Here is a 16,574-nt window from a genome sequence, read left to right as displayed (position 1 = left end):
AACTACTATAATACTGCTCCTATGTACAAGAATATAACTACTATAATACTGCCTCCTATGTACAAGAATATAACTACTATAATACTGCTCCTATGTACAAGAATATAACTACTATAATACTGCCTCCTATGTACAAGAATATAACTACTATAATACTGCTCCTATGTACAAGAATATAACTACTATAATACTGCCTCCTATGTACAAGAATATAACTACTATAATACTGCTCCTATGTACAAGAATATAACTACTATAATACTGCTCCTATGTATAAGAATATAACTACTATAATACTGCTCCTATGTACAAGAATATAACTACTATAATACTGCTCCTATGTACAAGAATATAACTACTATAATACTGCCTCCTATGTACAAGAATATAACTACTATAATACTGCTCCTATGTACAAGAATATAACTACTATAATACTGCTCCTATGTACAAGAATATAACTACTATAATACTGCCTCCTATGTACAAGAATATAACTACTATAATACTGCCTCCTATGTACAAGGATATAACTACTATAATACTGCTCCTATGTACAAGAATATAACTACTATAATACTGCTCCTATGTACAAGAATATAACTACTATAATACTGCTCCTATGTACAAGAATATAACTACTATAATACTGCTCCTATGTACAAGAATATAACTACTATAATACTGCTCCTATGTACAAGAATATAAGTACTATAATACTGCTCCTATGTACAAGAATATAACTACTATAATACTGCTCCTATGTACAAGAATATAACTACTATAATACTGCTCCTATGTACAAGAATATAACTACTATAATACTGCTCCTATGTACAAGAATATAACTACTATAATACTGCTCCTATGTACAAGAATATAACTTCTATAATACTACCTCCTATGTACAGGAATATATCTACTATAATACTGCTCCTATGTACAAGAATATAACTACTATAATACTGCTCCTATGTACAAGAATATAACTACTATAATACTCCCTCCTATGTACAAGAATATAACTACTATAATACTGCTATGTACAAGAATATAACTACTATAATACTGCTATGTACCAGAATATAACTACTATAATACTGCTCCTATGTAGAAGAATATAACTACTATAATACTGCTCCTATGTACAATAATATAACTACTATAATACTGCTCCTATGTGCAGGAATATTACTACTATAATGCTGCTCCTACAGGAGTATATCGCCCAGTGTATCTCAGACTGGTGAGCAGTGTAGTGGTGTGCAGTGTGTCATCGCTGTGTAGCTGCAGGTTGCTGTCTCCTTGTTCCTCCTCCTTATGTTTCTAGGAAACCCACAGTAAACAGTTCCTGTCTGCCCGGCGTCTCTGAGAACTGACTGCTGCTTTCCCAGATATTATGTCTGATGTGGTTCACATACGCTCGCCGTCGGCCCCCTTCATCAGCGCTCCACGTACGCCGCCGCCGCCACAGCTCTGGGATCGGGGTAATCTGCTTTCATTTCTGCTTCCTGTTGCTGATTATGATAATTTTTTACCCGTAATTGTGATGACTGATTCCTTGAAAAGGAACATAAATAGCTTCCTTTAAATGAGCGCCGCTGGTTGTGACATTCCGTGAAACCGGAATTATGGCGGTCGGTGCTCTGATGGTTTATAGACCCGGTGCTGTCTCAAAATGAATTATTAAAAATAATACAAGTTCTAATGATTGTGTTCATCTGCAGTACTGCAAGTTAAGCACCAGGTGGCGCTGCTTCCTCTTAAATGAATGTAGCCCGTATGTTGCCACCTTTACTGGTCTTCAGTCCTGTACTTTACAATTGTATTTTTTATCACCCTTCAACCATTCCACGCTCCCCTGCACTACCTTATTTGGGTGGGACTAATAGGACTCATCATCATGAGCTTTCTGCTTGATGAATAGAATTCCAGAATGGCAGTGGAGACTGACACTTACACAAGAAGTACAGGAGCATGAAGGGAAAGAGTCTTTTTTTCTTACAAAATGGCTTAAACTATCCTAAAAAGAGTCAGGAGGGCGGTGGATTGATGGGCCGGTTGTCTCTGAGGGATTCCCCAGTCTCAATGCAGACATTAGAGCCGCTCCCCTGACCCTAGCCGCCGATGACCCCACCTGTGGCGATATAACACGGCTTTTAGTCGCGTCGCCTCCATTGTCGCATCAGCAGCTGAGGGGACGTCTTAATGTATTCCGCACGTTTCATCGGAGACGCGGCGGCGCTGACACACAGAATTACGCAGCTAAAAATAATGAAGCGTGCTGATTAGCTCCATTTACAGGCGCAAGATCACATCCTCCCGTGACTGGGGAGATGGCGCGCGCACCACCACATCTGTCCTGTTCAGATGGAAATCAGCTTATGGCTTTATTTGTTGTCATACTTAAAGGGGTACTCCTCCCAGAAGGTCACATAGATAGAGTCCGGCAGGTGGGACATTCAGGAACGTTCAGGATTTCTAGAGATAACCTTTCCGGATCGGCTCCAGATTATGACATTTCCAGACCGGCAGCAAAAAATGAAGAAGACATCTCTAGTCTGGCCATCTCTAGTCTAACACCCTTATGTGGGAAAGGGTCGGCACTGCTGGAATAGACGCGGTGCACGAGTCAGTGGGAAGACGTCCCAATACTTGCAATAAAGAAGGAAGGACCAGCACTCGCGATGATGATGAATGTTGCGTTTATTCAGTCACATATTAAGGACATATAGTGACGCGTTTCAGCACAACACGTGCTTTCTTTTTACTAAAGAAGGGACTGTCCTTTAGCCCCACAGGGACGCTGGACACCTTTTCTCTGGACATTGATTTGCAGCGGTTTTTCCGTAATATACGTCTTAAAGTACACTTTACTAAAAATGTTGATGTAGATGACATGGGGGGCGGTCATGCTAGCTCTGAGGAGCCGTCAGGTTCTTTAACATTGCAACAATTTTCATTGAGAGTTAAAAGTCATTTTGCACCTCCGAAAATATACCATCCAGTGGAAACCTTTGCTAATTTAGTTCAACGGGATGTTAATTCTCTATTGCAACAGTGTAAACAAGGTTCTTTACAGATACGTAATAATTTAACAGCTGAAGAGAAACATGCACTGAATGGTATATTAGAGGATAAGTCACTTATATTCAAACCAGCTGACAAGGGGGGTGCCCTTGTGATTCTGGATAGGGAGTATTACATCACAGAGATTTTAGGTCAACTGAGTGATAATGAGACATATAAGATTTTACAATCTGATCCGGTTTTTTCAATTAAAGGTGTATTACAGAGGATAGTGACTGAGGCGAGAGAGGATGGCATCATAGATAATAAATTAAGTGAATTTTTGATAAATCAGCATCCTATTACACCGGTGTTTTACACCCTTCCGAAAATTCACAAGTCCATGACCAGACCACCGGGACGCCCTATTGTGGCCTCCTCTGATTCAATCCTCTCTCCCCCAGCCATTTTTCTGGAGAAAGTGCTCACACCTTTGACCATGTTATCTCCTTCCTACCTACGAGACACAGGACATTTCTTGAGTGAAATACGTCCCCTTCACCTAGATAGAGACTGCATACTGGTCACTTTTGATGTATGCAGCCTCTATACTTCCATTACTCACGAAAAGGGTTTAGAGGCAGCATCCAGACTATTGAATACCAGTCATTATACATCAGCACAGAAGGATTTTTTTCTGACACTTTTAAAACTAGTGTTGGAGGAAAATTACTTCTTATTTCAAGACACCTTTTTTCAACAGCGCCGCGGGACCGCGATGGGATCGAACGTCGCGCCGCCGTACGCAAACAGTTATATGTCATCGTTTGAAAGTGAATTTGTTTATTCCAATTCTTTATATTTAAAGCATTGCATATTTTGGCGTCGATTTATAGATGACGTGTTTTGCGTATGGCGAGGCGACGTTCGATCCCTCATGGAATTTAACAGTCATCTTAACTCCATTTGGAGTGAGCTTCAATTTACCATACACTTTGATTTTCAACAAATATCCTTTCTTGATACATGGGTAAAGCGCAAGGATGATGGTACAGTGTACACTGATTTATATATCAAGGATACAGATCGTAATAGTCTACTTACCTACACTAGTAGCCATCCCCCAGCAATCAAGAAGGCGATTCCTTTTTCACAGTACCAGAGGGTTAAAAGGATCGTGACTGATCCTGACACCTGTGAAATTAGGTTGCAAGAGATGACGAAAAAGTTCCTCAACAGAGGCTATCCCCTACACTTATTACAATCTCAAAAGCACAAGTTAGATCAACCGCAGGGACAGAAGATTATCAAACCACCACGCATCCCATTAATAGTGAAGTACCATCCTTGGACACAGAGAATAAGGGGTATAATTAATAAGCATTGGCACATCATGTCTAGATCATATCCTCATATGGAGATATTTCAAAATTCTCCAATGATGTGTTTCAAAAAAGCGGACAATATCCGTGACAAAATTATTAGAGCAGACATAGGCACTAACAAACCTATAGTTAGACAAACCACACTGACTACTCCGCGTCAGGGCACATTTCCGTGTTTAAATTGTAACAACTGTTCAAGTGTCATTAGAGGTTCTACACTGACCCACCCTCATTCTGGAGAACAAATTCCCATTAAAGGCATGTTCACATGTGATAGTAAAAATGTCATTTATATTTTGAAATGTCCCTGCGGTTTGGTCTATGTAGGGGAAACCTCAATGCGGATTAAAGATAGATTAAGTAAGCATAAGTCCACTATCCGCACTGAGAATTTGTTGTTACCCCTACCGCATCATTTCCATGAGAAGCGTCATGCGATATCGCAGTTGCGGTTTCAAGTGATTGAGAGCGTATCTTTACCTCGCCGAGGCGGCGATAGGAATAGTTTGCTTTTAAAGCGTGAGGCTTATTGGATCCACCGGTTACAAACTGTGGATCCAAGGGGGCTCAACCGCGAGTATAATATTTCCAGTTTCACCTAGTTCTTGATAATATACATTTCATTTGTCTCTTTCAGCGGACTTGATTCCTGAATTGTCATCAACTGTTCCATTGTTTCATCAATGTATCCACATTAATTTTTTTTTGGTTTATTGCATCTTTCATTACTTCACCTGTGTCAGCCCTGAGGTGGGTGGAGCTACATAGTATGATGTCATTTTCCTTTTGTTTTGTTACTCCTCCCTCTCTCTGTGTATAAAAGAGATGTGATAGGAGTTTATTGTATAGTCTAGAAAGCACGTGTTGTGCTGAAACGCGTCACTATATGTCCTTAATATGTGACTGAATAAACGCAACATTCATCATCATCGCGAGTGCTGGTCCTTCCTTCTTTATTGATAGTCTAACACCCTGAGATCCAGAGGATGACATCTTCAGTCTGGAACCAAGAGAACCAGAGAAGGAAATCTCCAGTATGGCACCATAAGATCCAGAGGATGCCATATCCAAACTGGTACCAAAGTAGCCAGCGGGTGACATCTTCAGACTGCCATTGAAATATCTAGAGGGTGACATCTCCATACTGGCACCAAAAGATCCAGAGAATGACATCACCAGACTGGCAACAAAAAATCCAGACGAGGACATCTCCAGACTAGTACCAAAAGGTCCAGAGGGTGACATCACTAGACTGGCAACAAAAAATCCAGAGGTGGACATCTCCAGTTTTACACCAAAAGATCCAGATGATAACATCGTCAGACTAGTACTAAAAGATCCAGAGGGTGACATCTCCAAACTGGTATCAAAAGATCCAGAGGGTGACCTCTCCAGACTGGCGGCACTGAAAGATTAATAGAATGACACCTCCAGATTGGTACCACTACTTCCAGAGGATGACATCTTCAGACTGTCACCACAATGTCCAGAGGATGACATCTCCAGATTGGCACCACAATGTCCAGAGGATGACATCTCCAGATTGGCACCACAATGTCGAGAGGGTGACATCTCCAGACTGGTACCACAATGTGCAGAGGGTGACCTCTCCAGACTGACACCACAATGTCCAGAGGGTGACATCTCCAGACTGACACCACAATGTCCAGAGGGTGACATCTCCAGACTGACACCACAATGTCCAGAGGGTGACATCTCCAGACTGACACCACAATGTCCAGAGGGTGACCTCTCCAGACTGGTACCACAATGTGCAGAGGGTGACCTCTCCAGACTGGCACCATAATGTCCAGAGGGTGACCTCTCCAGACTGGTACCACAATGTGCAGAGGGTGACCTCTCCAGACTGACACCACAATGTCCAGAGGGTGACATCCCCAGACTGACACCACAATGTCCAGAGGGTGACATCCCCAGACTGACACCACAATGTCCAGAGGGTGACCTCTCCAGACTGACACCACAATGTCCAGAGGGTGACCTCTCCAGACTGGTACCACAATGTGCAGAGGGTGACCTCTCCAGACTGGTACCATAATGTCCAGAGGGTGACCTCTCCAGACTGGTACCATAATTTGCAGAGGGTGACCTCTCCAGACTGACACCACAATGTCCAGAGGGTGACATTTCCAGACTGACACCACAATGTCCAGAGGGTGACCTCTCCAGACTGGTACCACAATGTGCAGAGGGTGACATCTCCAGACTGACACCACAATGTCCAGAGGGTGACATCTCCAGACTGACACCACAATGTCCAGAGGGTGACCTCTCCAGACTGGTACCACAATGTCCAGAGGGTGACATCTCCAGACTGACACCACAATGTCCAGAGGGTGACATCTCCAGACTGGTACCACAATGTGCAGAGGGTGACCTCTCCAGACTGGTACCACAATGTCCAGAGGGTGACCTCTCCAGACTGGTACCACAATGTGCAGAGGGTGACATCTCCAGACTGACACCACAATGTCCAGAGGGTGACATCTCCAGACTGACACCACAATGTCTAGAGGGTGACATCTCCATACTGGCACCAAAAGATCCAGAGAATGACATCACCAGACTGGCAACAAAAAATCCAGACGAGGACATCTCCAGACTAGTACCAAAAGGTCCAGAGGGTGACATCACTAGACTGGCAACAAAAAATCCAGAGGTGGACATCTCCAGTTTTACACCAAAAGATCCAGATGATAACATCGTCAGACTAGTACTAAAAGATCCAGAGGGTGACATCTCCAAACTGGTATCAAAAGATCCAGAGGGTGACCTCTCCAGACTGGCGGCACTGAAAGATTAATAGAATGACACCTCCAGATTGGTACCACTATTTCCAGAGGATGACATCTTCAGACTGTCACCACAATGTCCAGAGGATGACATCTCCAGATTGGCACCACAATGTCGAGAGGGTGACATCTCCAGACTGGTACCACAATGTCCAGAGGGTGACATCTCCAGACTGGTACCACAATGTGCAGAGGGTGACATCTCTAGACTGACACCACAATGTCCAGAGGGTGACATCTCCAGACTGACACCACAATGTCCAGAGGGTGACCTCTCCAGACTGGTACCACAATGTGCAGAGGGTGACATCTCCAGACTGGTACCACAATGTGCAGAGGGTGACCTCTCCAGACTGGTACCACAATGTCCAGAGGGTGACCTCTCCAGACTGGTACCACAATGTGCAGAGGGTGACATCTCCAGACTGACACCACAATGTCCAGAGGGTGACCTCTTCAGACTGACACCACAATGTCCAGAGGGTGACCTCTCCAGACTGGTACCACAATGTGCAGAGGGTGACATCTCCAGACTGGTACCACAATGTCCAGAGGGTGACATCTCCAGACTGGTACCGCAATGTCCAGAGGGTGACATTTCCAGACTGGTACCGCAATGTCCAGAGGGTGACATCTCCAGACTGGTACCGCAATGTCCAGAGGGTGACATCTCCAGACTGACACCACAATGACCAGAGGGTGACATCTCCAGACTGACACCACAATGTCCAGAGGGTGACATCTCCAGACTGACACCACAATGTCCAGAGGGTGACATCTCCAGACTGACACCACAATGTCCAGAGGATGACATCTCCAGACTGACACCACAATGACCAGAGGGTGACATCTCCAGACTGACACCACAATGTCCAGAGGATGACATCTCCAGACTGACACCACAATGTCCAGAGGGTGACATCTCCAGACTGACACCACAATGTCCAGAGGGTGACATCTCCAGACTGACACCACAATGTCCAGAGGGTGACATCTCCAGATTGGCACCAAGATATTTAGAGAATGACATCAAAGCACCCAGAGACTACCGCACATTCACTAGAAACAATGAAGCCTTACACCAGCCAAATGCTCCTCACCTACCTCCTGGACAAGGTCTGTTTAGAGATTCTTGCTCTCCTTCCATGGGGTTCCTCACAAGCGTTCCTCACAAGCCCCTGCCCCACCACCACGATTCATCTTGGGAGGACTGACGTCATTTTTGTAATCTCTCACTTTTTCTATAACTTAACCCATCTTGGGCAGACAGGGAGCTGTTGCTCAGGGGCGTGACATTTCTCAGCCGGGTGTGGCCTTTTTGCTGCAGATTTTCCCCTGTAACTGTCACAGCTTACTAACAGAAGATACAGCTGGTGACAGTTTAAGATTTAAACTGAGCATGTGCGACCGCCTCAGTGAAAGTGGACAGAGAAATAAGGAAAAGAGAAAACAGCAGGTGGCGCTGTACAGATCCATTTTATTGAATAGCTCACTGGTCATAATACATTTTACCGTGGGGACAATCCCTTTAAGAAGATATCCAGTATCTGCCAGTGAAGTGTGCGACCTGAACTAAAGTGCGGTCTCCATGTACATTTTGCGTTCAAACCCGTCGCTCCGCCCATACATTCTCTATAAGGGGCGGAGCTTTCCGATCTTACATTGCGCTCTAACTTGCCGCGCCCCCTAGCACGGCGGCGTCAGTACACGCTATACAGAGGTGAATTGTCCGGCTCTCGCTGCGGCCTGATCCGCGCCGATCTTCTATGGAATTACTTGGTGCTGGTGTAGAATAATGGAGGATAATCCCCCTAATATCTCAGCGCGCCCCTCACCCCGGCAGCTGTGACCCTGTGCGGATGTGAGGAAAAGGGAACAAATATGATATTTTCATCTTATTTAGAAATCCCGGAGAAACGCGGGAGATGATTGCCAAGGGGCTGGTTGCCATGGTGACGGCTGGCCTCATTAGACCATTGTGGCGCTTTTTTTTTTTTTTTTTTTTTTTTTTACTACTTGATAAAAATATGCTAAAAAATATATATTTTTTTTAAATACGTCTGAAAAACCGAAATATTAAGAAATTTTTAAGTATTGAGAGCGAATAATTAGTAAATGGGAGAAGTAGGCGCTGCAACATGAATTCTCACCACTTGAAATACTCTGTGCTGCTGGTGGAGCTGCTCCTTCCACTGTGTAACCTTCAAGCTGTGATCTCCCACCAGATCAGCACACTCCTCTCCTGAAATACTCTGTGCTGCTGGGGAAGCTGCTCCTTCCACTATGTAACCTTCAGGCTGTGATCTCCCACCAGATCAGCACACTCCTCTCCTGAAATACTCTGTGCTGCTGAGGAAGCTGCTCCTTCCACTATGTAAGTTTCAGGCTGTGATCTCCCACCAGATCAGCACACTCCTCTCCTGAAATACTCTGTGCTGCTGAGGAAGCTGCTCCTTCCACTATGTAACCTTCAGGCTGTGATCTCCCACCAGGTCAGCACACTCCTCTCCTGAAATACTCTGTGCTGCTGAGGAAGCTGCTCCTTCCACTATGTAACCTTCAGGCTGTGATCTCCCACCAGGTCAGCACACTCCTCTCCTGAAATACTCTGTGCTGCTGAGGAAGCTGCTCCTTCCACTATGTAACCTTCAGGCTGTGATCTCCCACCAGGTCAGCACACTCCTCTCCTGAAATACTCTGTGCTGCTGAGGAAGCTGCTCCTTCCACTATGTAACCTTCAGGCTGTGATCTCCCACCAGGTCAGCACACTCCTCTCCTGAAATACTCTGTGCTGCTGAGGAAGCTGCTCCTTCCACTATGTAACCTTCAGGCTGTGATCTCCCACCAGATCAGCGGACTCTTCTGCTGAAATACTCTGTGCTGCTGGTGGAGCTGCTCCTTCCACTATGTAACCTTCAGGCTGTGATCTTCCACCGGATCAGCACACTCCTCTCCTGAAATACTCTGTGCTGCTGGGGAAGCTGCTCCTTCCACTATGTAACCTACAGGCTGTGATCTCCCACCAGATCAGCACACTCCTCTCCTGAAATACTCTGTGCTGCTGGGGGAGCTGCTCCTTCCACTATGTAACCTACAGGCTGTGATCTCCCACCAGATCAGCACACTCCTCTCCTGAAATACTCTGTGCTGCTGGGGAAGCTGCTCCTTCCACTATGTAACCTACAGGCTGTGATCTCCCACCAGATCTCCACACTCTTCTCCTGAAATACTCTGTGCTGCTGGGGGAGCTGCTCCTTCCACTATGTAACCTACAGGCTGTGATCTCCCACCAGATCAGCACACTCCTCTCCTGAAATACTCTGTGCTGCTGGGGAAGCTGCTCCTTCCACTATGTAACCTACAGGCTGTGATCTCCCACCAGATCTCCACACTCCTCTCCTGAAATACTCTGTGCTGCTACATTCACTAAACAAACTGGCACAGTTGCCATCTTGGTGAATCTTCTCGTTTGTCCTTTCTCTGGCTGTGTTGGTTTTAGTAATAACCCCGAGGGGGAAGGGGGGAGACGTGAATTCTTGACATTGCTGACCCCGTTGCTGGTAACAGGTCAAAAGTCAAGAAGTTGGATTTTATGGAACACAAGGAATCCTGACTGTGCAAATAAAAAGGCGAAACACGGAGAGACATGTTTTATGGAGCCCAGCGCACTTCACTGTGTCTCACCGTGTGACCATGACTACCGGAGAGGTCCACTGATCTTTCTCACGAGCCGCACCCAGCTTTCCCTGAACTGTGAACGGGATTATACTCAGGAAACTAGGAGAGCTGTGTGACAGGTTCTGCTCCATTATATTTAAAGGGATTGTCCACAAAACCATGGCACCACAGATGTTCACATGTTCTTTGGCTGCAATGCTAGATGCAACCCATGGACAGGTGTGGCGCTGTTTACTGAAGAAGGCAGTCGTGTTTTTATAATCCTGGACAACCCCTTTAAGTGGCAGCAGGATGGGCCCCTTTACATTATCTTATAGGGTAACCAAATAATACATCATAGCTCGACACACAGGCCCCTCCCCTCAGGGCTCTCAGCCATTCAGGAAAGCAGAGGGGAGTCATGTGACATTAGTCCTGACTAAAGAGGAACAGGGCGGGTCCTGGTAGAAGTCAAAGGGGCGGAGCTCTTTCCTTCTAGTGTCCCGATTAGCACTTTGGAAGACTCCTTTAAGGGTGTAGTTCTGCCTCCTGCTTCACCTTGAGTGGGGCGTTGTAGAGTGGCCATAGTCTGAGGATGTTGTGTTCCCCTTTAAATCAAAAATTGTCTAATGTGCCATCTAAGGCTCAATTTTATTTTTTGACAGAAGCCATCCCCGCGCACAACATGCCATGTAAGAAGTGTGCCAACCTGCGTGCCACCATTGATAAAGTAGAGAAGGAAAAGGAGGAGGCGCTAAGCGACCAAAATGAGGTAGGAACCACCAGGAGGCATCAGTGGCACAAAGATCCGCCAGTGAACACCCACCATGCCACAGCTTCATTGCACAGTACCCATTAGCCACTGGGCACGGGATAAGGACATGGGTCGAGATCACGAAAATCGCAATTTAGCCTTTATATGAAAAATGTTCATTAAAAAATATCAAAAATATTTTTTTTAAAATTCCATTGTGCCCCAGTCTTTCCAGAAAAGTTTGGCTGAGATCTCCAGGAACCGCAAACATCTTGAGGAGGAAAGAATAAGGACGCTGCGTCAAAGGATACGGACAGAGCTGGAAGAAGAAATGGAGGAACTGCGGCGGAGCTGGGGGGTGGAGTCTACCGCGGCTGTGGAGGAAGCGTGCCAGGAAACGCAGAAACGGGCGGAGAGGGAACGGGAGAGGGAGATACAGGCGGTGAAGGAGGCGGCAAAGGTGAGAGAGTGGGGTTTAAAATTTTTCTTTTTAAAAAAGGCCCTCAGGGACTGCAGGGGTTATCCAGGGGAAAAACATTATCCCAAAAATATCCTGTCCAAAAAAGGGCCCTATACCATGGAAACAAAAGGACCCCTATCTCATAAGAGAGCAGTGGAGACATAAGTCGGCAATTCTGTATGACCTTTGACATTAATCATTGAAGATGGTATGACTGATGGTAGATGGTTCTGCTATTAGTGGTGCCATAGACTCCTGACGAACCAAAGCAATATAGCCACTGAAGGGCCCTTAAGTGTTGTCCCCCAAGTGCTCTTTTCTACAAACAGGAATCCGGTTAAGATAATGCTAAATCTCCATCCCAATTCTCCTTGTGCCGTAATTAGCAGCTGAGATCCCTGAAAGAGGAAGCTCGGGGGCGTGACCAGATGACAGTCCTACTTATGACTCCTCCTCCTCCATGTACACACCCATGCGCACCATTTATATTATAAAGCATAGTGTAATTCTTTATGTAATGGTGGCTCTCTGACCAGTGACTATCAACCTCTTACTATCGTTAGTCGTATTACGAGGAGTGTATGAAGGATGCGGTTTCAGAGGCTGTCAGGGAGGAACGAAGACAGTCGGACCTGCAGAAGGACGTCCTGAAGAGGCAACACGAGGAGGAACTGAAGACGTTTCAGGAAAAGTAAGAAGCTTATTCTGGATGGTCTCCTGTCCTGGTCCACTATTACCATACGATACACCGTACATTGCCCATGTACTATTCGTTCCTATAGGTATACGCCACGTGTTTCAGGTCAGATGGCCATGCTGATTGTTCTAGACTGGACAATACAGGAACAATAACTCCCATTATTCTGTACTGACCTCATCATCTATTATATACCTATACTGAACCTGCATTTCATCCCGGCAGGATTTGCGCTGTTCAGGAGCAGCTGAAACACGTCATCCAGGAGAAGACTGAATTTGAATGTCAATTTAAGGTATTTTACATATACTTCTGTACCTTATATGGGTAAGGTAAGGGTCGCCACTATTGGCCCCGCCTCCAATTCACAAGGGTCAATATCATCGCTATATGTGGGTGGACAGTCATACCGAAAGACTGCTACTTTCGAGTGTCAGAAGGTCCAGTGGTCAGCTACAGTTCCATCCTGTATTATACTCCAGAGCTGCATTCACAATTCTGCTGTTTCTTAGTGGAAACCGTCAGCAAGCTTGGTATTAGGCTAAGCTGAGCTCCTAGTTAGTTTTTCCTACGTCTTACTCCTCTACAGAACCTGGGAAAAAGATGATACTTCCCAGAGTCCCAAAAAAAAAAAAAAAAGCTGGGAGATTTCAGCTCTGCAGAATTATGACTGCTGCTCTGGAGCCTAATTCGGGGCTCTCACTTTGCTGATCTTTTTTCCTTGCAGGAGCTGCAGTTGAATTACAAGCGGTTTATCGACTTGACAGACTCCGCCCTTCATTCCGATTACCTTCTGCGCCTGATCCGCCTGGGAAAACCACCCGGATATGCCCACTGCGCCGTCCAGACTGACATGGATGCCGCTGCTTTATAAAGTTCCAGGTCACCTCCCATCTGATGTATACTGGGATGCTGGTCCATCCGATAGTCCGGAATATCTGATAGTCTGCCACTAAAGAAACTGCATAAAGGGTAATTCCCTTAATTATTAGTCAGTAGATTGTAAGCTCCTCTGCTTTGGATTGGTATAAGACCTTATAGCCACATGTCGCCCTTTTGCTCCTGCTTTTATTAAACCTTTTCAGCAATTTTGCTTTTTTAAGATTTTGGATGCAAAATGCCATTGCGCTGCAGTTTGCTCAGTCACCACTAGAGGTCCTCAGCATTCCACCATCTCCCTGGCCAAATCATCATAATCCTGTTCCTTCCTATACACTTTCCTTCTCCTTCCACCTTCTCTTTAGACTCCAGTGTTACTCCACCCAGTAACAACCTTGCACTGATCACAGCTTACACTCCACTCGCATCCAAAGCTGCACTGACAATTTATCTTTCTTCCACTTGTAATGCAGGGTAGCCATCCAGTAGGTGGCACTATAGAGCTGGATATTTACATTCATTGCACTCCTCACAGGATTGGATGTGACTGGAGTGTAATATATAACATTACAGGTAGATTTAACCTGTAAGACGCTGTGACTTAGTGTAATCAGGTCCCCGGTGTAATTACAGTGGAGACAAGTTTAATTACATGATCTGCTTATTATCTTGTTAGCGAGTGTCAGACACGTTCTCATCAATCCGTGACGAAGAAGGATCTGCATGTTCCAACTTATCATTAGCCATGCTCAGACCTCTGAGTTCTCCCTATCCATAGTAGCTTTCTTCCAGAAAGAGCACCACACCTGTCTAGTGGTTGTATAGGGTATTACAGCTCAGCTCCATTCACTTCAATGGAAATGAGCTGCAATACCAGACACAACCCATGGACCGGCGTGGTGCCATTTCTGACTAAATCAGCCATACTTCTTTAATATTTGACTATATTTACCCGAAGGGGTGTAGAAACATTGATACGTCCTGGTTCTAATGAGTCCAAGAGGTGGGGAAACATTGATACGTCCTGGTTCTAATGAGTCCAAGAGGTGGAGAAACATTGATACGTCCTGGTTCTAATGAGTCCAAGGGGTTGGGAAACATTGATACGTCCTGGTTCTAATGAGTCCAAGGGGTTGGGAAACATTGATACGTCCTGGTTCTAATGAGTCCAAGGGGTGGAGAAACATTGATACGTCCTGCTTCTAATGAGTCCAAGAGGTGGAGAAACATTGATACGTCCTGCTTCTAATGAGTCCAAGAGGTGGAGAAACATTGATACGTCCTGCTTCTAATGAGTCCAAGAGGTGGAGAAACATTGATACGTCCTGCTTCTAATGAGTCCAAGAGGTGGGGAAACATTGACACACCCTGCTTCTAATGAGTCCAAGAGGTGGAGAAACATTGACACGTCCTGCTTCTAATGAGTCCAAGAGGTGGAGAAACATTGACACGTCCTGCTTCTAATGAGTCCAAGAGGTGGAGAAACATTGATACGTCCTGCTTCTAATGAGTCCAAGAGGTGGAGAAACATTGATATGTCCTGCTTCTAATGAGTCCAAGGGGTGGAGAAACATTGACACGTCCTGCTTCTAATGAGTCCAGGAGGTGGGGAAACATTGACACATCCTGCTTCTAATGAGTCCAAGAGGTGGAGAAACATTGACACGTCCTGCTTCTAATGAGTCCAAGAGGTGGAGAAACATTGATACGTCCTGCTTCTAATGAGTCCAAGAGGTGGAGAAACATTGATATGTCCTGCTTCTAATGAGTCCAAGGGGTGGAGAAACATTGACACGTCCTGCTTCTAATGAGTCCAAGAGGTGGAGAATCATTGATACGTCCTGCTTCTAATGAGTCCAAGGGGTGGAGAAACATTAATACGTCCTGGTTCTAATGAGTCCAAGAGGTGGGGAAACATTGATACGTCCTGGTTCTAATGAGTCCAAGAGGTGGAGAAACATTGATACGTCCTGGTTCTAATGAGTCCAAGGGGTTGGGAAACATTGATACGTCCTGGTTCTAATGAGTCCAAGGGGTTGGGAAACATTGATACGTCCTGGTTCTAATGAGTCCAAGGGGTGGAGAAACATTGATACGTCCTGCTTCTAATGAGTCCAAGAGGTGGAGAAACATTGATACGTCCTGCTTCTAATGAGTCCAAGAGGTGGAGAAACATTGATACGTCCTGCTTCTAATGAGTCCAAGAGGTGGGGAAACATTGACACATCCTGCTTCTAATGAGTCCAAGAGGTGGAGAAACATTGACACGTCCTGCTTCTAATGAGTCCAAGAGGTGGAGAAACATTGATACGTCCTGCTTCTAATGAGTCCAAGAGGTGGAGAAACATTGATATGTCCTGCTTCTAATGAGTCCAAGGGGTGGAGAAACATTGACACGTCCTGCTTCTAATGAGTGTCACGGAACCATGAACCAGACGTACAACAAGAGATAAATGAAAATAAGAAGGCTTTATTGAAAATAAAGCTGTAAAGCAAAAGTCCAAAACGGATGGTGAAACCGAGCAGAGTCTTTGCGAAGCCAGAGGTCAGGAACCAGAAGGGTAGTCAGACGAAGCCAGGATCAGGAACCAGCAGGGTAGTCAGACGAAGCCAGGATCAGGAACCAGCAGGGTAGTCAGACGAGGCCAGGATCAGGAACCAGCAGGGTAGTCAGACGAAGCCAGGATCAGGAACCAGAAGCAGCAGCAGTCTTAGAAGCATGTGAACACAAGAGGACCAAGCAAGGAACTGAAGCCACAGACCTCCTATATATATGAGCTAGGCATCCAGCTCCTCCCAGGGGGAGGAGGAGCCGCAGGGTGGAAGGCTACAAGAAACCCAGAAACCAAGATGGCCGCCAGCACATGTCAAACGAAGGAGAGCAGCAAGCAGGTAAGACCATGACAGTACCTCCCCCTCA

General features: G+C 45.5%; 1 protein-coding gene across 2 annotated transcripts; it reads left to right on the top strand.

Moving 5' to 3' along the window:
• Positions 1 to 1,272: 1,272 nt before the first annotated feature.
• Positions 1,273 to 13,820, top strand: LOC120986571 (vicilin-like seed storage protein At2g18540). Of its 2 annotated transcripts, XM_040415221.1 has the most exons (6): positions 1,273 to 1,487; positions 11,530 to 11,636; positions 11,845 to 12,078; positions 12,642 to 12,769; positions 13,001 to 13,070; positions 13,503 to 13,820. In XM_040415221.1, exons 1-6 carry the CDS (start codon positions 1,400 to 1,402, stop codon positions 13,647 to 13,649), a joined length of 774 nt encoding a protein of 257 aa, XP_040271155.1. In that variant the 5' UTR covers positions 1,273 to 1,399; the 3' UTR covers positions 13,650 to 13,820. The 2 variants fall into 2 exon arrangements, with proteins under 2 accessions (XP_040271155.1, XP_040271156.1); XM_040415222.1 differs by lacking the exons at positions 13,001 to 13,070; positions 13,503 to 13,820 and adding an exon at positions 12,861 to 12,990.
• Positions 13,821 to 16,574: the final 2,754 nt, after the last annotated feature.

This window comes from Bufo bufo, chromosome 1, assembly GCF_905171765.1.
Source record: "Bufo bufo chromosome 1, aBufBuf1.1, whole genome shotgun sequence".
Taxonomy (NCBI): domain Eukaryota; kingdom Metazoa; phylum Chordata; class Amphibia; order Anura; family Bufonidae; genus Bufo; species Bufo bufo.
Note: the sequence above shows the minus strand (reverse complement) of the source record. Positions and strands in the feature narration are given on the sequence as shown.

Bases quoted from the DNA above. Each gene is read 5' to 3' on its own strand.
- LOC120986571 (XM_040415221.1), top strand. From the start codon at position 1,400: ATGTCTGATGTGGTTCACATACGCTCGCCGTCGGCCCCCTTCATCAGC. The intron at 1,488-11,529 runs GTAATCTGCTTT...ATTTTTTGACAG, and splicing joins GCCACAGCTCTGGGATCGGG to AAGCCATCCCCGCGCACAAC. The intron at 11,637-11,844 runs GTAGGAACCACC...ATTGTGCCCCAG, and splicing joins CGCTAAGCGACCAAAATGAG to TCTTTCCAGAAAAGTTTGGC.